This window comes from Brachycentrus maculatus, unplaced genomic scaffold (genome assembly GCF_059751285.1).
Source record: "Brachycentrus maculatus isolate JH-2025_06_01 unplaced genomic scaffold, ASM5975128v1 h1tg000303l, whole genome shotgun sequence".
Classification (NCBI taxonomy): Eukaryota; Metazoa; Arthropoda; class Insecta; order Trichoptera; family Brachycentridae; genus Brachycentrus; species Brachycentrus maculatus.
Genome location: NW_028281053.1, coordinates 1,185,431 through 1,213,007, shown reverse-complemented (window position 1 = coordinate 1,213,007; position 27,577 = coordinate 1,185,431). Strand labels below are relative to the sequence as shown.

Below are 27,577 nucleotides of genomic sequence, written 5' to 3'. Positions count from 1 at the left end.
CGTTAGGCAATTTTCTCCAAGTCATAGTAGTCGAGAGTCCACCAAGTAGAAATTATTTCAAAATAACTACATAGTTCTGACATCTGTCGATTTTTAAATGTAGCATTTTGTGAAATGCGGAATGTGTTATAAATTAGTTAAGATATCACTCAACAGATGGCTAATCACAATACAACTAGCGCCTCTCGCGGTGATTTTTTTGATCCCATTAATTCATTAAAAAATATGGCCTCTCGCGGACGCCTGATATGTAAAAATCGCGACAGTGGGTGATCATACTGTGATATTTACACATTTCATCACTGAAGATGAAATATGCCTTCGGCCGAAATGCAGAAAAGTGTATCCGTTCAAGTAGATAGTGACTTCGCTTTACTTTTACCCGGCGGAGTGTACGAAATCAAGAAAATGGAGCCCCGATCGAGACTGAGGAGGGTTGCCTTTTTCTGTCTTTCCCTCGGCATTTTCGGGATAGTGGCTTTCGGGTACTTCTGCCCCGACCAGGTAAATTGGATACTGCACCCCGTCCTGCATATTTTGCAAAAAACAACCGCTCAAATAGTCGAATTTTCAATTGATGTAATTTCGTTTGTTTTGATTGATGTTGTTTATTTACTTTTCCATTACCAGGTCTGCGCATTATCTGCCCGGGATCGTTTCGCGGACGTATCTCTCGCTGGATTTCCAGACAATCTCGGCAGACCCCTTCCAGGAACGTTGTCGAAGCCCGGGCTAAGTTACGACGACGTTTTACACGAAGACTTTCAATTCAACATCGACGGTCATGATGTAATGGTTTTTCTGCACATACAAAAGACAGGCGGGACTTCATTTGGAAAGCATCTGGTCATGGATCTCGATCTGAAGGTATCTATCACAAACTTTATTAAATAAACTAATTACTTTTATTATCAAATATATTTTTTTAAAAGGCAATGTACCCACCTTTTGTACAAGGCAATAATCTGATGTCAACCAAAAGACTTTCACAATATAAAACCGCGTATACAAATAAATTTTAAAGGTGAAAATGTATTCTCAATACCACATACTATTTATGTTAAGCTTAAATAATATTATTAACTGTCCAAAAAAATTTTTAAAAATTGTTTTATTTTTACATATAAAAAAATATTCTTAATTACTCCACAATTTAAAAAAAAGGCAACTTGTTATTGAAATCATGATAATGAATAGATTTAATATGTATTCCACTATTTTGTGCAATACTTTTTTTCCAATTTTAAGGATTTTTTTTTCAAATTTGGATCTACTGCCATGCCTAAAATTTTATCATAATTTTTTATTTTATTTAAATATATATTGAAAAGCAAAGTAAAAACTTAAATAACTGATATTTGCCTGCCTTTTCATACAAAGCATACAAATGTGAGCCACTTCTAATACTACCGCAAATTAAAAAATATTGTATTTTGCTTTTTCACATATTTTGATCCCGAATGGATAAAACATTATTATGATTTATTATATTTGTTGTATAATATTATCACAAAGTATTTAACTTATTGACACAGATATGACTAATGTAATAAAAAGCTATTTGTAATAAAAATCTAATTGTGTCCATTTAATCAAACAAAAGACATTTAGCATCAAAGCAAGCAGTTTTGTTATTTCCTGCTTTTAACAATGGTCTCGGTATAAAGTTTATATAGTACTCAAATAATGTTTTACTTAATGACAAAAAAGAACTTCTATAATGTTTTTTAACCCCTAATAACTAAACATTCGTCTGGCTGACTACGCTATTAAAAACGTGAAACTTAATCAAAAGTATTTATTAAAAATAGGAACCGGTTACACGACACTTAAGTTTGGTTTATTAGGAATGAATGTAAGAGACATTTAACAATAAATCACTATTCCGCACAGCTACTACATATCGCTCACTCCTTTCAAGAACGTCATAAATCAAAAAACTTGATTTTTCAGGAGATCGTTTTTAAAGTTTAAAAATATAATACAATTTATTAAAAATAAATATCAAGCCACTTATTGAACTTTTAACTGTGCAACAGATCTTTATAGGTTAAACCAGAAGGTTTTTTCTCCATTTGAAAAATAATTACTTTATTTTTAAAAAAATAATTAAATAATACCTTTTCTTCAAAATGCAAAAACAACACTTTCTGCCCTGTAGCGTGTAAATATTAAGTTAAAAATATGCCGCTTTTGCTGGGATATAGTACATTTTCTGGGCATTCCGAAAACATGCACAACTAAAAATTGACGATTTTTGATTTATGACGTTCTTGAAAGGAGTGAGCGATATGTCAATATTGTGCGATCATGGCATTGTATCTACAAATATATTTTAGTTATCTAGGGTTAATTATGGGCCTAAATAATTTATAAAATGAAAATTTTCAATTAATTTGAAAAACTAAAACAAAATCCCAAATAAAGTCAAGCTGAGCATTTCAAAAAAACTAAAATTGAAAACAAGTAAAAAACATAATAATTTAATTTATTGATTGGCAGTCACTTTGTAGCATATGTATCCATTTTTAATCCTAAAAATTCCTTCTTCTTCTTCTCCTAACCCTTATCCGCACCCCAATGGTGCATAGGGCACTGCATCATATAAACGCAGTGTTATCTCGGTAGTTAACACATGAAGGAAACGTGATCAGCCGTCCGCTTCAGGTACCAGTCCAGGGTAATGTTTAAATATTAGAGTGAAAAAATCACTTTTATTTATTGGAACCCCACCCCTGGGAATCGAACCCGGGACCTCCAGAACGAGTGTGCTGACCATTACACTACGGAGGCGGACCTAAGAATAAAATAATCCTAAAAATTATTAATACGAAAAGTCATAAACTGCAACATTTTAAAACAATAGAAATGAATTTAAAAAATACCCCTAATTAACAATGATTAAAACCCCCCGTTAAAACCTATTGTATATGTTCCAACTATAAAAAATATATAAAAATAAGAAACAGCCCCTCTTCATTCTTCAATGTCCCAAAGAAACATCTGTAAAATTGACACTTGGCTTCACAAACGGTGTTTAAAACTGATGCGAAATGCATCAAAACACAATAGATTTTAATAAATACCATATATAACTTAAATTAAAAATTCGTAAAATAATACCTTAATGTATGAAAAAATGTACCGCTTCTCTTCTGAACGCCCTGTACTATTATTATTATTTTGCGAATATGTAGTTCAAAGTAGTCATAACAATGATATGTAGATCGAGAGCAATGCATCTCTTCTACAGTTCATATGATTGCTTTAATTGAATTAATCTGGGTAAGTACCTAACATTACCTTAACTCTCAGTAGTTGCTCAACACAATCATTATTTTAAACAAATTGTTTTTTTATTGTGTGTCATCATGACATCAGTTATAAGATAATGATCAGGTGTTATATAGATTTTTTTACGAAAAGATAATGATCAGGTATTCCATAGATTTTTTTATGAAAAGATAATGATCAGATATTGCATAGATTATTTATTAACAGATAATTGATAAATTACTTCACCCATACCAATGCACTTAATTTTTTAGGTCACTCAAGTGAAAATTAATATATCAACGTAGAAAAGGTGCATTTTTTACAAGGAGAGGTAATTCATTCCATAGTCTGAATTACTGAATAATGATGTGTTATGACAAGGAATTGAAAGTGTTCTTCTATAAATATTTGTGACCATAATGTGTGAACAGCAATTGAAGCAAGTCCAGCTTGTTAGCAGCTATTTAACTCTGAAAACAAACACATTATGTGAAATGTTACTTTCAATATAAACACATCTATTTCAGCTCACACGCGTCTGACCCCTCTTTAAATAACACCATTTTTGTTACATGAACACATTGTCTAGCTTAATCTGCCCGTTTATAAACGGTTCTATGCCTTAGGGCATACGGAATTTTACTGTCCGGCAGTCCGGTTAGCATGACAAAATGGATGATTGGCTTGTGCTTTAGGCCATCTTTCTTCGGATTGGTGCACTTGATCGGTGTTTATTCACTTGTCGCTTTTATATAATTTTTTAAAACCGACTGCCGTCGGTAAAATTCCGTGTTTATGCACAAACGCTCTTAAGCGCGTTTATGCGCTCTTCAATGCAGCGCTTGCTAGGCCGGTCATACAAAATCAGCATGGAAACACGCTCATCTTTGTGCTTGTTTCTATCCTATGTCAAACGCAAATTTTAATAATTTAAAATATAATAAAATAATATACACTGTAGTGATAAATATGTACATACGTACATATTTATCACTACAGTGTACATATTATTATTATTATTTTATATATACAGTGAAACCTCTATCTATTATTGTTCGAATAATCATATTCCCAGATTTGTTGTTTATTTCTCGATTTCTTCGATTCCCAGGGGGGTGAAAATAAATATTAGTTATTTCACACTATAATATTTATTTGATATTACCCTGGACTGGTTACTGAAGAGCAGAAGTGATCACCTTGCCTTCATGTAACTAACGATCAAGATAACACTACGTCAATATGACGCAGTGCCCTATGCACCATTGGGTGCGGATAAGGGTTAAAAGAAGAATATATACTCTAAGCTTCACATAGCGTATACATTATATAATTCCCGTCTAGTTTGCTTTGAAGTGTAACACAACTTAATTTGTATGTTTTGATTTGGGATAAACAAATGATGGCTGTAAAGAAGCTTTGTAAGTGTTGACGCCGTTTAGTGGGAATCGGTAATGGTGGCAGCGGGATTGATTGTCGTATTGTTTCAGCGGCCGTGCAACTGCCAGAGGGCCCGCAAGCGCTGCCACTGTTTCCGGCCGCACAGCAACGAGATCTGGCTCTTCTCCAGATACTCCACGGGATGGAAGTGAGTGAACCAAATCTTGTATCATACTTTGTACATACTTTTTGTGACGTATCAGAAATGGGACGAGATGATACTCGACTGTGATAACATATCCTCAAGGGCTGTTGAAATCATTGAAATCCTGTTTTTGGCACCATTGAAATCCTGTTTTTTTTTTTAACCTGTCTCTAACAGTGCTAAAAACTTCCGCGTGCAACTGTGATGTGTATTTTGTACACCATATGAAAATGTGATAAAAAAACGAAGAATGAGATACTCGACTGTGATAACATATCCTCAAGAGACGCATTTGAAATCCTGTTTTTAATTTTAACCTGTCTCTAACGGTGCTAAAAACTTCCACGTGAATCTATGTGTATTTTGAAAATATGAAAATGTGATTTAAAAAAAAGCAAACAATGTGAATATTTCGCTTAGCTTATTGACCAAAGTTGAAGTTGACATGTAACAATTTTTTTATACTAGCTCTGATAAGAATCTGAAAATGAGAAAAAAATCATCGTGAAAAGTAGCTACTATAGCTGGCTTGGCCAGCACAATCGCCGCGACGGATGACTTGTGCACTACTAAAATGAGATTGGTAGAAACAGGATCATATGTGTACAAGAGTACAGCATGCACACACTGGAAAATATTTGTGTATTGGTGATTCTATACCTAACAGGCACCGTGGCCTAATTGGGTAGACGCTTGACTGTGAAACTGGCGTCGCGAGTTCCATATCCGCCAATTGCTAAATGAATTCAAGAAAGATTTATTTTCAATTGGTCTGGGTGTTTGTGATGTATTTTTCACATTTACCTTCCCTTTCCTTACTATTCCACCCGCAGACAAGCATCTAAAGTATACACTTTGCGTATTATTCCTTTTTTTTTTAAAAACTAAAAAAAAATTACCATCACAAATTATTTATTTCCATCGCTATTAATGAATAACTATATATTACAATACTTTTATGTAATATGTAATTATACTACGGAGAAATACAAAAATTCTTTGCCCGTATCTATTATACTTTACATTGATATTCTCACTATTAGAGTCGAATTTCAGCAAATACATATCATTGGGAAGGAAAGGTTAAGGATGTATTTTGCATAGTTATATTATGTAATTTCCTTCAGGCGTCTTTTAATTTAGGCGGTTAAAATATTTATTCAATTTTTTTAAAGAACACTGTTGAATTATGAAGAATTCTTATCTATATCTATATTTATTTATTTATTGTAAAAATATTTAACATTTTTATTTTTGTTAAATATTCCAAAAGAATATTTAACAAAAATAACATAATATAATACAATTTTAAAAAATTACATTCCAATTAGCGGTTTTCACTTAAGTAATCTAAAAATAAAAATAAACTGTCATGTACATAAAAGTATAACTATATAATAAACTTATATTACATGTTTTTATCAAATAATAGAAATTTTCTTTATCAACTAGTCAAAGAGACATCAACAATATTTCTCTGAAACGTATTAAAAGAAACATTATTGATATCTATTTCATTAAGCATTACATTGCACATATCGCAGGCTCGATATAAAAATTAATTTTGGTAGGACTATATAAATAAGTTTTATTGAAGGAATGTTTTATTTTTATATAAATAAAACGTTTCTTCGATAAAACTCATCAGTCAAAGGGTTAATTGAATACTACAATGACCCCCTTTGTACTTTAAGTATGAATGTTATGATGGCATTTTTCTTGGTTGACCGAGAGCACTTTGCGCGTCATGTTACTGGTCGACCTTTTGGCAGGGTGAATGCACACTGGGAAGCCAATCCCGTTCAGTAATCACCCTATTATGGGCGCCGAAGCTGTTCACAGTTCCCATAGGATAATCCCCATTCTCCTGTAGTATGCGTCTGCTTGTGCGGTGTAACTGAGCTGCAATTTGTGTCGGGTTGTTGTCCCGTGGTTAGTGTCGCGGACTCTTGAGTTTCTGGGTTCTGGGTTCGAACCCACTCTACGACAATTTGATACTTATTTTTAATAATGAGCCGCTTAGGCTCAGAGAAATAGTATGAAAGTGAAGTATTTTTGTAAATAATAAAAACACCAATATTTATCTTTTTATCAAATTTAAAAAAAAAATTATTTGTAAATCTTATTTCTCCAAATTATTACTTTAAATATAAATTGGAAATCTTTTATCTCCAAATTATTGCCTTAAACATGATTTATACATCTTATATCTCCAAATTATTACTTTAAATATAAATTGGAAATCTTTTATCTCCAAATTATTGCCTTAAACATGATTTATACATCTTATATCTCCAAATTATTACTTTAAATATAAATTGGAAATCTTTTATCTCCAAATTATTGCCTTAAAAATGATTTTTAAATCTTATATCTCCAAATTATTACTTTAAATATAAATTGTAAATCTTTTATCTCCAAATTATTGCCTTAAAAATTATTTTTAAATCTTATATCTCCAAATTATTACTTTAAATATAAATTGGAAATCTTTTATCTCCAAATTATTGCCTTAAAAATGATTTTTAAATCTTATATCTCCAAATTATTACTTTAAATATAAATTGTAAATCTTTTATTTCCAAATTACTGTCTTAAAAATGATTTTTAAATCTTATATCTCCAAATTATTACTTTAAATATAAATTGGAAATCTTTTATCTCCAAATTATTGCCTTAAAAATGATTTTTAAATCTTATATCTCCAAATTATTACTTTAAATATAAATTGGAAATCTTTTATCTCCAAATTATTGCCTTAAAAATGATTTTTAAATCTTATATCTCCAAATTATTACTTTAAATACAATTTGTAAATCTTGATTCTCCAAATTATTATTTTTAAATATAATTTGTACAATTTTTACATGTCCATCGAAGTCAGACTGGCAATTTTTCCACTACATATTACATTATTAATGGTGCAGAGTGTGATGTCCAATTGATGTAGTAGATGGACCTTGAAGATAGTCATCTGACTGATTAAATTTCCTCATCTCTGAGATAATATTATTTAAGCATTGGCTACACAAATTAATTTTTGCAGTTTTAATATGGGATTAGAATTTTTAAAAAACTAACGAACTGACTAAACATCACGCCTTCGTTTAGTCAAATAAATATTAGTGATGTGTCACTCTAATTCATTCATTCAAACACTTGTCCACACCCGATGGTGCATAGGGCACTGCATAACATAAACGCAGTGTTATCTTGAACGTTGATACATGAAGGAAAGATGATCAGCCCTCCGGTCCATATGGTGTTTGGAAATGATAGTGGAAGAAATAGTGGTATTTACCTAGTAAATCTTAAATTAAAAATTGATAGATTTTATAAAATAAAGTGACTGCCGAATATATTAATGAAAGAAGAATTCAATTTATATTTCATAATTTGCGACTGAAGACTTCACCAACAGTCTTTAATTGTTGATTAAGAGGCGGGTATAAAATACTTCAGTCCAGTCAATAATACCATAGTAATTTGTAACCTTGATGCATTTTAAGGTCAATATATTTGACGGCATGTGTTTGTCCCACGGCTTAAATGGTTAAGTAATATTAAACTGACGTCCGCAAGGCGTCTGCACATCTGTCGGCTGTTTGTTGGCATTCGCACTTGATATTGATGTGGCATTTTAATTAGAATTTATGATTTATCGTTGTTTTCGCAATGAGAATAATAAAAGCGCTCCTTTTCCACGTTGAAGATTATATGGGATGATTTATATGCAGCCGGTTTTTGTGATCAATCTACAAGAGCGATTTGCAAGTTTGTCACTAGAACTTCATCATGTCATATTCATTTAACATTTATCCGCACCCGATGGTGCATAGGGCACTGCATCATATGAATGCAGTGTTATCTCAATCGTTAACACATGAAGGAAAGGTGATCAGCCCTCCGCTTCAGGTACCAGTCCAGGGTAATATTGAATAAATATTAGAGTGAAAAGATCACTTATATTTATTCGACTCCCCCTCTGGGAATCGAGCCCGGGACCTCTAGTACCATAGCCGAGCATGCTGACATCTTATATGACCATGATAGTATTTATCATACACAAGAAATTTCCATATATATTAGTCATATTGGAGATAACAGATGTCGCTCACTCCTTTCAAGAACGTCATAAATCAAAAATCAACAATTTTCAGTTGTGCATGTTTTCCGAATGCCCGAAAATGTACTATATCCCAGCAAAAGAGGCATATTTTTAACTTAATATTTACCCGCTACAGGCCAGAAAGTGTTGTTTATGCATTTTGAAGAAAAGGTATTGTTTAATTATTTTTTGAAATATACTAAATATTTTTCAAATGGAGAAAAAACCTTCAGGTTCTCCTAAAAAGATCTGTTGCACAGTGAAAAGTTCAATAAGTGGTTTGATATCTATTTTTAATACATTGTATTATATTTTTAAACTTTAAAATCGCTCTCCTGAAAAATCAAGTTTTTTGATTTATGACGTTCTTGAAAGGAGTGAGCGATGTTTGCAAAATGTGAAAGATTAAAGGAAATAATATACTGAGAAAATTAAATTAAAAGTACACAAACATATACATTTATATAAACATAAACACGTGTCTATTTATAAATAAATACATACCAATGTGTGTACTAGAATGATAATGTACAATTACTAACTTATCAGATTTTATTGCCCACCCAGTATTTTATGGCCACTGTTTGCATCTCTGTCTAATTAAATTTACGACTTCCTTTTGTTTATAACCATTGTATGAATATATAAATACAGATATTTTTAGTAATATTAGTTCCTAACCTTACCTTATCAGCAATTAACCTCAGCAATGGTTTTATCAATTAAATGATAATAATATTAATATCTGTTTTGAAATCATTTACTTTCATTACAAATCGCAATTGCTTCTGAAATATACTGGTGGAATAAGTTTATTTATTTACGGCATTACTGCCTTTTACAAAAAATATAAGAATATTACATAGAAAATAATATTAATGATTTAAAATTAAAAAAAAATAATAATGAAAAAAGAAAAGATAAGTATAAGTAATAAAAAATACAAAAATTGGTGGAAAAAAAGGTTTAAAAAATTGGTACAAATTTGGAAAGCTAATAATCACCATAAAATTCATACCAAGAGATCCAAAAAGTTCTCTTTAAATTTTAATTCAAATATATTTATTGATGTACTAAAAAAAATCAACCAATGACCCGTATTCATTGCCATATCTTAGAATTCTCGGAATAGGAGAGAACATATCGCTCACTCCTTTCAAGAACGTCATAAATCAAAAAACTTGATTTTTCGAGAGAACGTATTTAAAGTTTAAAAATATAATACGATGTATTAAAAATAACTATCAAGCCACTTATTGAACTTTTTACTGTGCAACAGATATTGTTAGGTAAAACCTGAAGGTTTTTTCTCCATTTGAAAAATATTTATTATATTTAAAAAAATAATTAAACAATACCTTTTCTTCAAAATGCAAAAACAACACTTTCTGCCCTGTAGCAGGTAAATATTAAGTTAAAAATATGCCTCTTTTGCTGGGATATAGTACATTTTCTGGGCATTCTGAAAACATGCACAACTGAAAATTGACGATTTTTTATTTATGACGTTCTTGAAAGGAGTGAGCGATATGATAGTTAGTTTTCAAATGGCTACACTGAAAAATAAATACTACAATATGATGCAACTGTGTTGCATGATATTGTAGTATTGCTCATAAGATTGGTTCCTAGAAAATAATGTGTAATGTGACACAATGTTAAATGAGATCCTGAGACAAAAAAGGGATAAGGTTAATAATAATATGTCTTCCGACAAAATGTTGTTATGCCAATACTCAAAACACTGTTAGGACTCGGAGAAGTCAGATATACAGTATCGAACAGATCAATTGAAACAAAACCTTTTTTTTTTCAACACCCTCTAAAAAATGTTTTGGGTGTCAAATAGTAAATGGTAATGGAAAATTTTCTGCAGGATTTAACCCCCTGCCACAAATCCAAAAAATTGTGAAATTTTTCTCATCCGTAGGGATTTTTGGAAGTTGCATTTATCCTTTAATTGACTCCACCTATTAAGTTGAGTGTTTTTTTTTAATCAGAGACCTTCTTGAAATATATCTAAGATTCTTCCTGAATCATTTTACACACTAGGAGATGCTTGAAAACACGTTTTTTTATTATTATTTAAAATTCTTTTGCATTTTACAACATAATATAAATACAAATACAAAAAATACATAAATACTAAATAAAATCCCACAAAGGCATGGCCTGTGTGTGGGTATACAATATATTTTAACCCTTTCTCCGGTCCCACAAAATTTTAAAAAATCTAGGTAGATAGTTACATTCCAATTGGAAAAATCTTTCGTCCTCTGCTCCACATACTGTTTTAATAGATACGAGCGACAAAAATGTAAGCTTGGAATTTAAATAAATAATACTAATGATGAAAAAAATGTTGAATAACATCGGACATGGGACCTAAGAGCAAAAAATCAATGTCGAATGAGATTCGACATTGGACCAGTAAAGGTTAAGTCATGGTAAAGGGCACTGGCAAGAATACAATAGATATTGTAAGAAGTAAAATTAGAATATTTTTAAACATTTTTACTAGTCAGTTTATTCACTGTATTTTGAGCGCATTTAAATATTTGTTGACTAATCTGGGTTTGACCACTTCAAATCCATTCTTGGAAATTTATTGTCTATGAAAAATATTTTTACTCTATTGTGGTCACTTGGTCAGATAAGATTGAGTAATTACATATCATTTTTCTTACGAAAAAAATAATTGAATTATTTAAAAAGATATCTATGAATAATGTTTTCTTGAAAACTGTAATAGTTGCTATAAACAATATTGATTATTACATTGTCAAATTTATCACATTATAGTAAAACTAATGTCTGCCTCCGTGGTGTAATGGTTAGAGTGTTTAGCTATCATGCTGGAGGTCCCGGGTTCGATTCCCGAAAATAAATATTAGTGATTTTACACTCTAATATTTATTTAATATTACCCTGAAGCGCACAAGTGACCACCTTGCCTTTATGTAAGTAACAATCAAAGATAACACTGTGTAAATATGATGCAGTGCCCTATGCATCATTGGATGCGGATAAGGGTAAGAAAATAGTAAAACAATTTTTAACTCTGACTGATTTTCAGGTTTTTTTTTTGTTGGAAAAAAGCAGGTATTTTATTTTAAATACATACGTGATATAAATATATGTTCGAAATATACTAAATAATACCAACATTGGGTGACAGAGTCCACTATAGTACGTAAACATAGAGACTCACTGCGAGAATACATTCATCTACTTCATAAAATAATATGGTAAAATCAGTGTGAGCCATTTTTTAAAAAAAAGTGAAATTTTACGGTTTTTATTATTTACAAAAATACTTCAATTTCATACTATTTCTGAGAGCCTTAGAGTACTTGTGCACTACATGAAATTTTACTGTTCGACAGTCCGGTTAGCATGATAAAACGGATGGTTGGCTTGTGCACTTGTCCGTCTTTTTCCGGATCGGTGCGCTCGATTGGTGCACGTGAACTCGATCACGCTAAACTGTCGTAGTTGCTTTTATTTGAAAAAACTGGAGTGCCGGACAGTAAAATTCTGTGTAGTGCACAAGCGCCCTAAGTAGCTCATTATTAAAAACAGGTATCAAATTTTGGTAGAGTGGGTTTGAACCCAGAAACTCTAACTCGAGAGTCCGCGACACTAGCAACGGAACCACAACCCGGCATCATTTTCATCACCGGGGTGCCCGTACAAGATATGGTCAAATCCGCAAAGGCTAATTTTTTTTTTGCTTCTATGTGGTATGGGCAAAAAACTAAAAGATCTACATTAATGTGGACGAAATTGTGCTCAGAGTGAACCACATGTTGCATTACCCATATTGTGAGTTAGAATTTAATTGAGTAATATTTCTTAATCATGGAGTAATTAATTACTCAACTTAGTACATACTAATGATTCATTACTTGTTATTAATTCCTGCATTGAAAAAACTTGTGGTATTTATTTTAACCACTCCATGCACTGGGGATAATAAATAAAATTATTAATAATATCTTTTTATCAATTTTAGATGAATGGATGTTTGGCTACTGTACTGATTTTTTGTGGTTTTATGTGGTATTACATCATCCCTGTTTAAGCAATATGGCTTTTCATTTACAACTTTTTTAAAGAAATAAATATTTTAGTTGGCATAGATTTATTTATGACAAGGAAAAAGCTTTGTCTCTCAATTTACGTAAAATCATCTTCTCTGGCACTGGAATATCCACTTAATCAGTCCTTCTTGGCGTATTTATCTATTTATTTACGGCATTACTTCCTTTTACAAAAAGTATAAGAATATTACATGGAAACTAATAATAAATGATATTTAATAAAAGTAAAAATAATGAATAAAGAAAAAATATGTACAAGTAATAAAAAAAATACAAAACTTGTGAAAAAAAAATTGAAATTAGAATAGGAGAGAACATATCGCTCACTCCTTTCAAGAACGTCATAAATCAAAAATCGTCAATTTTCAGTTGTGCATGTTTTCAGAATGCCCAGAAAATGTACTATATTCCAGCAAAAGAGACACGTTTTAACTTAATATTTACCCGCTACAGGGCAGAAAATGTTGTTTTTGCATTTTGAAGAAAAGGTATTGTTTAATTATTTTTTTAAATATATTTAATATTTTTTATATGGAGAAAAGGCTTTAAAAGGTTTTACCTAAAAAGATTTGTTGCACAGTAAAAAGTTCAATAAGTGGTTTGATAATTATTTTTAATACATTGTGTTATATTTCTAAACTTTAAAAACGTTCTCCTGAAACATCAAGTTTTTTGATTTATGACGTTCTTGAAAGGAGTGAGCGATATGGTAGTCAGTTTTCGAATGGCTACACTGAAAAATAATATGTTGTCGTTTGTGCCAGGTCGGTATTTTAAAATTGATAAGTGATAGTAACTCGGGACTATCAATCATATTAAGTATATTTAAGGGATGAGTGGGCGTTCGGATTACAGAGGTGTTCGGATTAGCGGGGGTTCGAATTAAAGAGGTCCTGCTGTATATAGTTTTCCACATATATTTTATTTGTCCAGTTACCGAGTTATTACTGTCTGGATGTTATTTACACAACAAGGCAGGGGTCAAAACCATGAATTGTTCTAACAAAATGAATTTAAATTATGTAGTTTATTATAATAATAATTACATGTAAGTTATGGTAAGGGTTTTAAGTATGATTTTATGTAATTTTATAATGGAAATGGATTTTTGTATGTAAATTTAATTATATTATTTTTTTTAATTTATTGTTTCGGCATTAACTTTGTGGTAAGACATGTTACAATGATTAAAGAAAACACTTGTTTTTTACCACTTGAGTTTTATTATAGACTACATGTTTCAGAAGTTAAACTTCCATCATTCAGGTCTGTATAATAATGTTATATACAGACCTGAATGACGTTATATAATCTGTTATTATACAGACCTGAATGATGGAAGTTTAACTTCTGAAACATGTAGTCTATAATAAAACTCAAGTGGTAAAAAACAAATGTTTTCTTTAATCATATTATTTATTAATTCGGCATTAACTTTGTGGAATGACATTTTGATTATTTTTTAAGAAATTAAACACTTGAATATACCACTTTAATGAGTTTTATTTATACATACGACTAGTTTCAAAAACTTTCGAAAACAGTTGTTTTCATCTTCTGGTAAAAATTAAAACCAGAAAACCAGTTTTAATTTTTACCAGAAAATGAAAACATCTTTAGTCATCAAAAGTTTTCGAAACTAGTCGTATATATTAATAAAACTCATTAAAGTGGTATATTCAAGTGTTTAATTTTTAAAAAATAAATTTATTTATGTATCTCTGTATATATCTCTACATATATATTTGTATGTATTAGATACATTATTCTTTTCAACCTTCAAAACTACTTGGGGCTTTATCCATTTTGTATTTTTTACAATACAATGCTGCATTGCAAAGGTAGGTATGTAATTATTTTGAAATTCTTCTCCGTACATCATCCTGTGACATGCATTTTTTATTTGAGTATACGCTGGACGCATGTGCATGGAGATTTGATGGATGATTTCCTTTGCATTGTACGTGCATCAGTGCTCTTCAAGCCTTTACAACAAAATATATTGACAAACTCATCATGATACCCTGCTGACAAAATGCTCACTCCTTTCAAGAACGTCATAAATCAAAAAACTTGATTTTTCAGGAGAAGGTTTTTTAAGTTTAAAAATATAATGCAATGTATTAAAAATAAATATCAAGCCACTTATTGAACTTTTTACTGCGTAACAGATCTTTTTAGGTAAAACTTTTAAGGTTTTTTCTCCATTTGAAAAATATTTAGTATATTTAAAAAAAAAAAATTAAACAATACATTTTCTTTAAAATGCAAAAACAACACTTTTTGCCCTGTAGCGGGTAAATATTAAGGTAAAAATATGCCTCTTTTGCTGGGATTTAGTTCATTTTCTGGGCATGAGGCATTCTTTCATTTCTTGAAAGGAGTGAGCGAAAACTGACTACAATTTTTGTCATATTTTAAAATAAAAATCGTTTCTTTTTTCTTCATTTCTTAAGACTTGTTTTTACTAAAATAGTCTGTTTCAAATTAAGTAGACCATATATGAGTGAAAAGAATAAGTTTTTTGCAAAAATTGTATTTCAATTGCCGTTATGTATTTTAATTCCAATGCACCGAAAGCTTAATTGGCAGTACACAACAGAGTCCTGGTTCCAACTCTAATGTATGGAAGTGAAGCATGGAGTTGGCAAAAGAAGAATGAAAGTAGAATGCAGTTGAAATGCGATCCCTCAAACAAATGGGGTATGATAGATTTCCGAATGGTGAAGTGAGGAACAAATTCTGGATTGTTTTACTTTGGAGTTATTTATATCAAGATTTTTTATTTATATTGATTAAAATCGAGATGGGAATACGAAAAACTGGGAAGAAGAATATTTAAGTCTGGGTATTTATATGGCTTACGACTTGTCATAGGCTGGTTTAGGTTATCTCTTTACACACGTTCACCATTCCTAAAAAACCACATTACTAAAAAAAAAAAACTTATATATACTCATATAATTTACACGTCGCTTCATGTGTGAGTTTGCGTCAGTATCTATGGTTGATTTGAGTAAGCTTTATTTTTTTATCGGTATATGTATACACTTATTGAAAGTCAACATAAAGATAACAAACAACCCAAATGATTGACGACTGACAAATTGAAAACCATAAAAATAATAAGGCGCATTCTACAGGTCAACACATGTCAATTTAAAATTCAAACTAATCAAACTGCAATAAAAATTAAACAAAGCAAATTGTATGCATAACAGAATTTAGCGCCCATTCACTGAGAGGAAAGGAATAGAAATAACACTTTTGTAAATTAATATGGGCATATCATTCTCTCACCCCTTATAAGCTAGTGCCCCCTTAGTCTGCGCTAAGTGAACCTATGGTGAGTTCAGAACTATACACTAGTGTCATCCAAATTCTCCATGATTCCTTAGTTACAGTATTTTTTTCAAGGCGTGTATATTATATTATTATTCATTCGAACTCTTATCCGCACCTCAATGGTGCATAGGGCACTGCATCATATAAACACAGTGTTATCTTGATCGTTAACACACGAAGGAAAAGTGATCAGCCCTCCGCTTCACGTATCAGTCCAGGGTAACATTGAATAAATATTAGAGTGAAAAAATCAATTATATTTATTAGACCCCCCTCTGGGAATCGAACCCGGGACCTCCAGAACGGTAGCCGAGCGTGCTGACCATTACACTACGTAGGCGGACATTATATTATTATTATTAATATTATTAATACACTAGCAACTGTTAAGCTGATACGTGTATATCTAATTTTAAAACACAAGGCTTTTTAACATTAAAAAAAATAAGATGTTTAATGTTATACATATAAAAATAAATAAAAGCTTTCCAAATGTAATCATGGGTAGACGGCTGTCCAAATTTAAAACACAGTAAGGGACATTTTTTGTAGTAGTTTTTTTTTTGCATTTATGGGCTAAGTAGACTCTACTCAGTCCAAAAATGCAAAAAAAACCTACTACAAAAAAATGTCCCTTACTGTGTTTTAAATTTGGACAGCCGTAGAATAGTGAATGTTACAGATATGTAAAGTGATCACTTAACCAGCCTATGACAGGTCGTAAACCCTGTAAACGCCCAGGCTTCCATATTCTTCTTCATCTATGTTAAGGTGTCAAAAATATTTGATATAATTCACAGTAATTGATTAGTGGAAAAGTGTATTTATTTTTGTCTGAAGTTTTGTCCTATTATATTTTGTCGGTATAAAAAAATACAATACACGGCTTGATATCTTCAGATTGGGAAGCATCTCAGATTGGGAAGCATCTCAGGATATCTAATCAATTTATCTCAATTGTAATTGTCATTCAGCCTGCAGTCTGGTCTCTTACCTTCCGCTGAGTATGTTGTACTGTAGCACAGGCTTTCTCGAACTTTTTAGGTCATGGTACCTTAAAAAAACGCTTGCATTAGTTGGAACCTCAACCCCACCCTAATATTATAACTAGCTATTGTGAATATAATCATTTTGGTTGGTTGGAAGTAGTGGCGGTACTTTCCTAGAAGCCCAAAAGCCCGAAAACTCCAAATAAAAATTGCTAAATCTAGACCAAATGATTAAAAATACATTATTAATGTGTGACTGTTTTTAAATTATTGTGCGCTTATATGTTCATTAAACACTATGCATGCCATTATATGGTGATGGTACTTATTGGTAATGGTTGATGATATCTGAGGAAGATATTTTATTATAGTGAACATTTTCTTTGTTTAAAGGTGATGGCTATACCTTACAAAAGTTACATGTATGCATATTTTTACAATGATTACAATACATTGTTTATATTTATAATACTTTCTGGGTGCTTACTATATACTGGGAATGATATGAGGTGAAGAAATTATAGGTACATCATGTATTCACGAATGTGAAAAATAGTGGGTTTGCTAACTAACTAACTAACTAACCATCACGCCGCTTCACCGCAGGGGTAGGCAGAGAGAATAGAGCGCCACACCACTCTGTCCTTGCAAACATTCTTCGCCTCTTCCACGTTCATGCATCTCCTCATACATACCCGCCGATTGTTACGACTCCTAACCTGACCACTTTCAAGTATTTGGCATACCTGATCGTGCCATGTTTTTCTCGGTCTTCCTCTGCTTCTTTTCCCGCTAACATTCGCCTCATAAATTTGTTTTACCGTTCTTTCCTCACTCATTCGTTCTACATGTCCAAACCATCCTTACTTGTAAACCCTAAGCACGCCACTGGTTGGAAGATATTGCTTCTTTTTTTCATTATTGGAAAACCAACAGAATATTTCGATAAAAATAATGTAATATGATAAAATACAAAAAAATAACAATTCTAATCATAGGTTTCCACCTAAGATAAATCTAAAAATAAAACAATTTAAATAAACTGTCATAAAAGTATAACTATATAGAACATTTCTTTATCAACTGGTCAAATAGACATCAACAATTTTTCTTTTAAACGTATTAAACGAAACATTATTAATGTCTATTTCATTAAGCATTACATTGCACATATCGCAGGCTCGATTTAAAAATGAATTTTGGTAGGACTTGGTGTGCATTTTAGGGATTTTAAATAAGTTTTTGTTTCTGGTCTGTTCTCCCGGGACTCTAAAATTGATGAGTGATAAAAGCTCTGGGCAATCTACATAATTATTTAAAATTTTATACAGAAAATAAGGTCAGCATTGTTCCTGCGTGTTACGAGCTTGGGTAAATTCATAAAATCATTGCTTGGAGCCATCCGGCTTCTTAGCAATAAGCTTGTCGATGTACTTTTTTTTCTGTACATGAAGTTAAAATAAATAAATAAATACACAATATACACCATACGCTTATGGAAATTCAATCTGCGTAGGGGCTTCGTCAGATCAATGCAGTGCTATCTTGATTGTTAATTACACGAAGGCAAGGCTATCAGTCCAGTGCTTCAGGCACAAGTCCAGTGTTGAATTTAATAATAATAAAAAAAATTATATTTACTTTTACCATTTTGGGAACCGAACCCAGGACCTTCAGCACAGTAGCCAAATGTACTAAAAACTACACTATGGAGGCGGACAGTGACAAAAATATCAAATATTCATAAACCGTTTTTTTTTCTTTTTCTGAGACATGTGTGCTATATTCCACGTAGTCAAGTATAAATCAGGCGATTCGATAAAAACTTTAAGAACTTAAATTGATTACATAAGTTAGGTATCAAAAAACCAAAGAAAAAACATGTAAAATTTCTCTGACTTAAAACCTTGGACTTGAATTTTTGCAGTGATCAACCCAAACCCTTGTAAACCTTCCTTAAAACATCTAGACCCACATAACACAGTTTGGAAACCGCTGCTATGGGGGAGACACTCAGCTTTTAAATGTACTCACATTGTGTGTCGTCGCCTATATCTACAGGATGTTTAGAAAATGATTTACTGGTCTTTTTATGTCCACTCTTGCATACATCAGTATGTCAACAATGCATATCGTCGACTCAATCCGTAAAGTGTCTTAACTCCATCTGGGATTACTAAAGACGGTAAAAAAACTATGCCAACCGTCAAACGGAATGTATTCGCTCTAAAAATACACTCAAGTGTTTTCCTATATACATATACGACACAACAATAAATTTTTTGTTTGTAATATATAAGAACTTATTGAGTATTTTGCAATGTAGCTCTGTAACCTACTCCCATTATCTAATTATTAAGGGACAATTGGATAATGGAGGTAGGTATATAAGAAATAGATTGAGTCATTCTGGCCGTATCATCCATGATTGCATGGCAAACTAATAACTAACTAGTCCCCACTAATAAATCTTTGTAAAATGTGGCTTCAGCACAGGAATGTCTGATGAGGATAAGTTATTTTAAATATTAATTTAGTATTTTATATAATAAATTAATATTTAAAATATTATATATATATATATATATATATATATATATATATATATATATATATATATATATATATATATATATATATATATATATATATATATATGAATAAATATTATTAAAACAAATTATGAAAAAAATAATTAAATAAAAAAAATGCTGAGTAAAGAAGGCAGAGAGAAAATTAAGTAAGAAACTACCAATTTCCTTTATTTTATTCTTCAATTTGTATAATCAAATATTCAATTCTACTCACTTAATATATTTTCTCTAACCTAAAATAAATTTGGTTATTTTTTCATGGCGTCGTTTGACATCTCCACCGAATTAGGTATTCAGGGAACACCCTGTGGATATAATGCCGTGAGTGCAAGTCTGCATGCCAATGAGCCGGCAAGCATGCGACGCTCGGCTACAGGATGTCGCCTGCCCTTGAATTTCCCATCCCATCAATATGCTGTTCAATATTCAAAGATGATTATCCTCACAATTGATACTATCGAATGTGACATCGAAAATATATGGTATTATTTCTCCTTAGAAGATTTTTTATTTATTTGAAAATATATTTTTACCAACTGACCAACTAACTACCCTAACGGTCCGTCATATCATTCTTCCGTGGTTTCCTCTACCTTTTTCCCCCTCAACTCCTTACCTGATCCTTAACTACCCTAATAGTCTATCATATCATTCTTCCTTGGTTTCAAACAAGGTTTATTGGATTAAATTCTACATTTATTTATGTATATGTTATTATATGACGCGTTTCGTCTTATTAAGACATTATCAAACACTGTTAAAAAAAAAAAAATCTTGGTCACAACTGTCGTCAAGAAAAGGCGATTCAGTTGGCTCGGCCATGTACTCCGCATGCCTCCTGAGAGCCTTAATCAAGCTTGCCTCTTTTACAAGGCATCAGGTTCGCGCCGCCCAGGACGACCACTGCTGACAATTCGTCGGCAGTTCTCGTCAGAACTTCGGGACGCGAATCTGTCTTGGGAGGATGCAAGGGAGCTGGCAGCCGACAGAAAAGCCTGAAGACAGTTTGTGGACTCCATATGCTCCACCTAGGGAGCGGATATGGTTTATTATTATTTATATTTAAAAAAATGTGTTCAATGTCTTAATAAGACGAAACGCGTCACGTATACATAAATAAAAGTAGAATTCAATCCAATAAACCTTGTTTAATATTGGATGTATTACCCAACAATTTAATATGGAATTCTACCAACTGTCTGCAGTTACAATTAATAGATTATAAGTGATTTATTTTTGCCATTTTTAAGTCATTTGTAGTAATCGATGAAAATAAATCACTGAAATTGTGCGTTAAGCATTTTTATCTCATTTGTCCGCAGGTGTGGTCTACACGCTGACTTCACAGAGCTGACCTCGTGCGTGAATGGTGAGTTAGATCGCCATGAAGGAAGAGCTACTCAAAGACGATACTTCTACATCACACTATTGCGGGATCCGGTTGCAAGGTTGGCACATTTATTGTAATATATGTGGCATTTTGAGTTTACAAATGTTTAAAAAAAAAAACTTATCGACATTCTGTAACGATAACCTCAATCTGAAACTTCAAAGAATGGTGAAATTCTATTTTTTGTTAGTTCTTTTATATGGAGTCGAATCGTGGACCATCAGCACTATAATCGGGTTAGAGATATTGGAAATGCGGTTGCATAGTAGAATGCTACGCATTCCATGGACCGATATGGTCAGCAAAACATTTGCGTTGCTGACCATAATAAAAGTTTATGTCAGAATTTGTTTTGCTTTTTTTATTTAAAAAAAATAAGTAATAGCTTGCGAAGCCTCTACTTTTAAAAGCTTGTCTGCTAGTAGGATAGTAAGGATAAGGAAGGTAAATGTGAAAAATATGATACAAACCCAGACAAATTGAATTTATTTTGCAATATGTGGGAATCGAACCTGCGACACCTAGCAAATTTTACTTTCATTTTATTTAATTATCTTCTATTTCAAAATACTAAGCAAACAAATGGAATAATATTTTAAGATCTGTAAATTAATATTGTGTAAAATTCAACAATTGAATGGCCACATTTGTGCTCCAAAGAGCAAGTGTAGAAACACAGTTGCCAACTGATGAGTCAAAGTTTAAAAGGTGTCCTATTTGGGGCATGTGCTTAAAGGACAGAAGTACGAGCTATTGCAGCTAATCATAAAAGGTAAAGTAGAGGGTTGACGAGGTGCGAGCGGAAAACAGATCTCCTGGCTCCGGAATATACAAAGTTAGAAGGGGATCAGAACAGTTAAGGTGCCGTTTAAAGCTGCTGAAGACAGGAACACATTTTATCAGTGATAGTGAAAAAGAAACTTACTAATTTAAATGTTTCTTTCAGATACCTCTCAGAGTATCGTCATGTTAAAAGGGGGGCCACTTGGAAGGGGGCGAGACATTGGTGTCAAGGAAGAACAGCAACAGGTTTGCAAAATTTACATTTTTAATAATGTTCCAAGATGTTGGGCAGGACATTCGTACTGTAGTTAAAATGTCGGACGACGAAGACGTGATTCTTGGTTCTGTGATTTTAATAAATTACTGCTTACTCCAAATGAAGAAAAAAATATATAGTGCCAATCCCCACAAATTCCCCGCAGTTTGGGGAATTTCCCACAGATTGGCAACCCTGTACTAACCTAAAATTGCATCCGACTTTGGATGGAGCATTCGAAACGAGCGGCGAGCAGCTCGGCGCGGTGTACTGACTGCCTGAATGCTTGCAACGTAACATGTTACGGTACGACGAAATGCTCCGGCCAGTCTCCGCCTTAAATTTTAATAGTTTTTAAGTGTTCTTTACTGTAAGGATATTTTCAATGCATTGGTTGTTTGACGTCCACTTTTTAGCACAGAACCTTTTATTTTGATATGGTTATATAGCAATTCTGTACTATCCCTTGATTATAACGACTGCATGGTTGTTGTCCCAGCGGCCGAGGTGCCCCCCTGCTACGCGGGCGAGTCGTGGCACGGCGTGTCGCTGGAGGCGTTCACGGCGTGCCGCTCCAACCTGGCGGCCAACCGGCAGACGCGCATGCTGGCCGACCTGGCGCTGGTGGGCTGCTACAACGCCACGCTGCACCCCTCACGCCAGGGCGACGCCATCATGCTGGCCTCCGCCAAGCGGAACCTCGCCGCCATGGCCTTCTTCGGCCTCACCGACTACCAGAAGGTACGCCCTGACCTTTCAAATCACAAATTTACTAAGCACATATTCCTTGATTAGCAGAGTTTAACCACCCTACCTTTGGGTTATTATCCAAAAAGTAGTTGTCAAATCGTCGGATTTTTTGTCATAAGATTTCTCGACAACAATACAAGTCATGAGAAATGAAAAATATCGTCTTCTCCACCTAATCATACAAGGAAAGATTGCGGGGCGAAGAACTCAAGGACGCCCAAGGACATCATGGCTAAATAACCCACGACAATGGTTTGGCAGAAGCACAAAATCTCTGTTCCGAGCTGCAGCATCAAAATTGAAGATAGCCATGACGATCGCCGATCTTCGTTAGAAGTGGCACAGAAAGAAGAAGAAGGATGTACCAGACAATTTTTTTTTAACAATATACCTATTTATGACCCTTTGCAAGTCAAAGGTTCTCAGCATAAGATGTTGCCGGATTTTTTTCTTTTGTTATGACATTCTATTGAATATTTTAACAAATATATTTTGTATTGAATGTAATATATCAATCAACATAATCTCAACATATTCTGAAAACGTTGCAAAAATAGGTAACCAGTGACATAGACCTGGATGGAATCTTTCCTGTTTGAAGTTAAAAACTGAACTCTTGTCCATCAGGTAGCGCAGTACGTATTCGAGGAGACCTTCAACCTGCGGTTCGCGCTGCCCTTCTCGCAGCACAACAACACGGTGTCCAGCATGACCCTCAACGGGCTGAGCGCGGAGGAAGTCCAGAAGGTCACCAACATCAACCACCTGGATGTGGAACTGTACGCGTTCGCCAAGAAGTTGATGTTCCAAAGGTTTGTCTGCCCTTTTTAGCATCTATGGAGAAAATGTTATAATATTTTATAAATGTAAACATAAGTACACAGAAAAACTTGGCACGATCCGGGTATGTCAAATACTAGAAAGCAGTCAGGTCAGGTGTCAAAATAATCAGCGGGTATGTAGGAGATGCATGAATGCGGAGGAGGAGGAAGAATGTGCAGATAGATTGGTGTGGCATTCTATTCTCTCTGCGTACCCCTGCGGAGAAGCGGCGTGATGGTTAATTAGTTTTTTTTGTTTAATTGGTAATTTATTCATTTAAAAAAAGATCTCACTTTTTTTTTTATGGGAACATTGTATAGTGTATTAATTATTTTTATTTATATTATGTTGGAAATACCCAGACTTCCATACTCTTCCTCATCTATGCTGAGATATCAATGTAAATAACTCCTATGTGGACAAACCCAGACTTGTGAACAAAGATTTGGACACTTTAAAATATTGTGGCTATTTATTTATGTTGAGGGCTTTCTGCACAGCTGAAACAGCAGCATAAAGAACACAACACAGGAATAAAAATAAAATAGACTTATATGTGTTGTATTACTACTACTACTACCATCACGCCGTTTCTCCGCAGGGGTAGGCAGAGAGGATGTAACGCCACACTCTTCTGTCCTGGCATACACTCCTCGCCTCCTTCACATCCATACATCTAATCATACTTTTGACACAGACAGACTTTAGTTTCTGATTGATCTGAATGTGCCAAGTCTTGTGTTGTAAGTCCTGTAAATACCCAGACTGCCATATTCTTTCCGAACACAGTTTGGAATATACAATTTCTCATTGTTGACATGTTGTTCTCAGATTCGAAGCCCTCAAACGCAGGGACTCCGATTTTGAGAGGAGATTCGCCCACCTCGGAGAGTTGGCCTCTCGCAATGGCGTCACTGAGTTCGACTGGGACAACAACCTCGAGGACGTCACCACGGAACAGCGCCACGCCGCGCAGTGACCCCGACGCTAATAACTTATTAATTCTGCGTGATCTCGTAAAAGATATAGACTTTAAACCTTTTGACGTCACTCGTTGAAATGTTCTCTGTGTTTTTATTAGGTAACGTGTATTTTCTCATCACTGTATTCAGCTTTAGATTTTTTTTCTATTGTGTATTATTTTTGACAACGGAAAGACTCCTGCTATCTTATACTGCTGTATATCAATGTGGTTCCTTGATTCATATACAGTTGATTCTGCTTAATTGGGATTTTATCGACCCGTTCTACCATAATCAACAAAAGCGAGAGTAAAATTAAAGAGAAATCTAGTATTTATATACAAAGATTTGTAGATACAAAAAAAAATCTAGATTTTTTTTTTGTAAGAGACTTGGAATGGTAGGTTTCGATATATCAGCATTAAATTAAACATAAATCTAGTATTTATGTATAAAGATTTATCATAACCTCATCCGCACCTAATGGTGCATAGGGCACTGCATCAAATTGACGCAGTGTTATCTTGATCATAACTTACATGAAGGCAAGGTGATCACTCTTGAGCTTCAGGAACCAGTCCAGGGTAATATTAAATAAATATTACAGTGTTAAATCACAAATATTTATTTTCAACCGCCCTGGGAATCGAACCCGGGACCTCCACCACGGTAGCTAAACACGCTGACCACCACGGAGGCGGACAAAGATTTATAGATACAAAAAATCTAGATTTTTTATTGTAAGAGACTTGATATGGTAGGTTTTGGTATACCAGTCACTCAACAATATAATTTTATGTGTTCGAATCTATTTTAATTTATATATATCCCCAATTGAGCGGAATATTTATTCTGATGCTTAGATTATGTTTTTGTTCAAATTAGTGGTAGTCAACTGGAAGCAATATATGTTATATGTAACTGCTTTTACATATTACTGCACGAATAGTATTGTCTATTACATCGTTCAGAATAAACCGCATAACAAAAAAATCCACACAAAAATTACAAGAGTCAAAAGAGTGCACACACCACTTTTGACAGTGCGTGTTTTCCAGTATTGATATAAACAGAACATTGCGTGACTAAGCGCTTATGTCTGAAGGTAGCTAACGTATAAATAAAATCCATTGAAATTGCCTCCATGATGACAAAGAAGAGACCAGATACATTTATATTGTAATTTTTCATTTTATGCAAATTTGGTTGAAAATTCAATGTCGCTGCGCAATTCGTTGGAATCGTATTTCTATTTTGACTTCTTTAGAATATAAAAATAATAATAACTGTGTTCTTTAGATAGGTAACAATTAATCAATGATATTTTCAAAACGAGCAACTATATACACATATTATTTTATATTTTAAAACCGTATTTCTTAAGTATTGGACTCGTGATTTTGTCAAAATCGTCGGGACGCTTTGTGTTTTCTTTCTACAATTATTATTATTTTGTGCCTCTATGTATTAATTAGCGTTATGGATATTTACCAAAATATTTTACATTGTTTTACTGTACCTATCCATATGTAAGTGATCTTTAAGCTAATTGTATCTGAACAGTATTAGATCGGCTCGTAAATAAGTGTTGTTGCATATTAATTATATTTTTAATTAAAGAAATAGTGCATTTTGGTCAGAAGCATAAAACGCAGAAACCAAACTTTTAGTTTTCTTGAAGAAAAATAATTATCTCCCTATGGAATATTCTCTAAAACCAAACCTTATAAATCATTTTTGAGTGTCTTTTTTAACTTTGTTGTAAATTTCATCTGAATTTATAAAAATAATTGTCGCATTTAAGCGTCATTCTGAACAACTTTTCGTATTTTTTTAATAACAATTTTCGTATTTCATAAATAGATTTTTGTTATTTTAAATAACCTTCCTAACATATATGCCCATCAGTTTGTACATGGAAAATGTGTTTTAAAAAAAAAATATAACAATTTTGGGCCTGTCAATTTTGAATTAACACAGTATTGTGAAACAAAAGCTTTTTCTTAGTACATAGAACTTTTTTTTTTAATAAAAAGGTCCCGGAACTCGTTTCTTGTCATTCAAATATCATTTAAATATTCATTACAATACCATATTTTATCATTTTGAGGAATTATATTAATAAACATTGTAATTACTTTTTCATCAATTGATTTTGAAAATTTAAAAAAAAACAACAAAAATCTGTGAAAAAAAGTTGCCGGAACACCGTTCCACCGCGTTACATGAAAAAAAAGCCCTGTTCTAAAAAATTACTCAATCTATCATAAATTCATTAAAACTTTCTATGATTTGTCCCTATTTTGAAATCCTGAATATATCGCACCCCTAAATCAAAAGAGTATCAGCTCAAAAAAACTGTTTTTTTCAGGAGAGACGAAAAACGTATGGTAATGTCGCCTTATGTAATAGAAGTTTCCTGTTTTCTTTTATCAATGGACAATGCATATTAAGGAATATTTACATTTAAATATTTACATTTAAATATTTCATACTAACTAACTAACCATCACACCGCTTCCCCGAAGGGGTAGGCTGAGAGAATCGAACTCTTTTATTCACCAAAAGGAACATGTAGTGCTTTATTTTGAAGAATATTTAAGATATTGACAAA

General features: G+C 32.7%; 1 protein-coding gene across 1 annotated transcript; it reads left to right on the top strand.

Annotated features, from left to right (window-relative positions):
• The first annotated feature begins 210 nt into the window (after nt 1-210).
• Nucleotides 211-27,199, top strand: Hs6st (heparan sulfate 6-O-sulfotransferase). Its single transcript, XM_088267726.1, has 8 exons — nt 211-504; nt 631-867; nt 4,767-4,864; nt 21,323-21,448; nt 22,337-22,419; nt 22,929-23,170; nt 23,807-23,991; nt 24,833-27,199. The coding sequence occupies exons 1-8, from the start codon at nt 316-318 to the stop codon at nt 24,978-24,980; spliced, it is 1,308 nt and encodes a 435-aa protein (XP_088123852.1). The 5' UTR covers nt 211-315; the 3' UTR covers nt 24,981-27,199.
• Nucleotides 27,200-27,577: the final 378 nt, after the last annotated feature.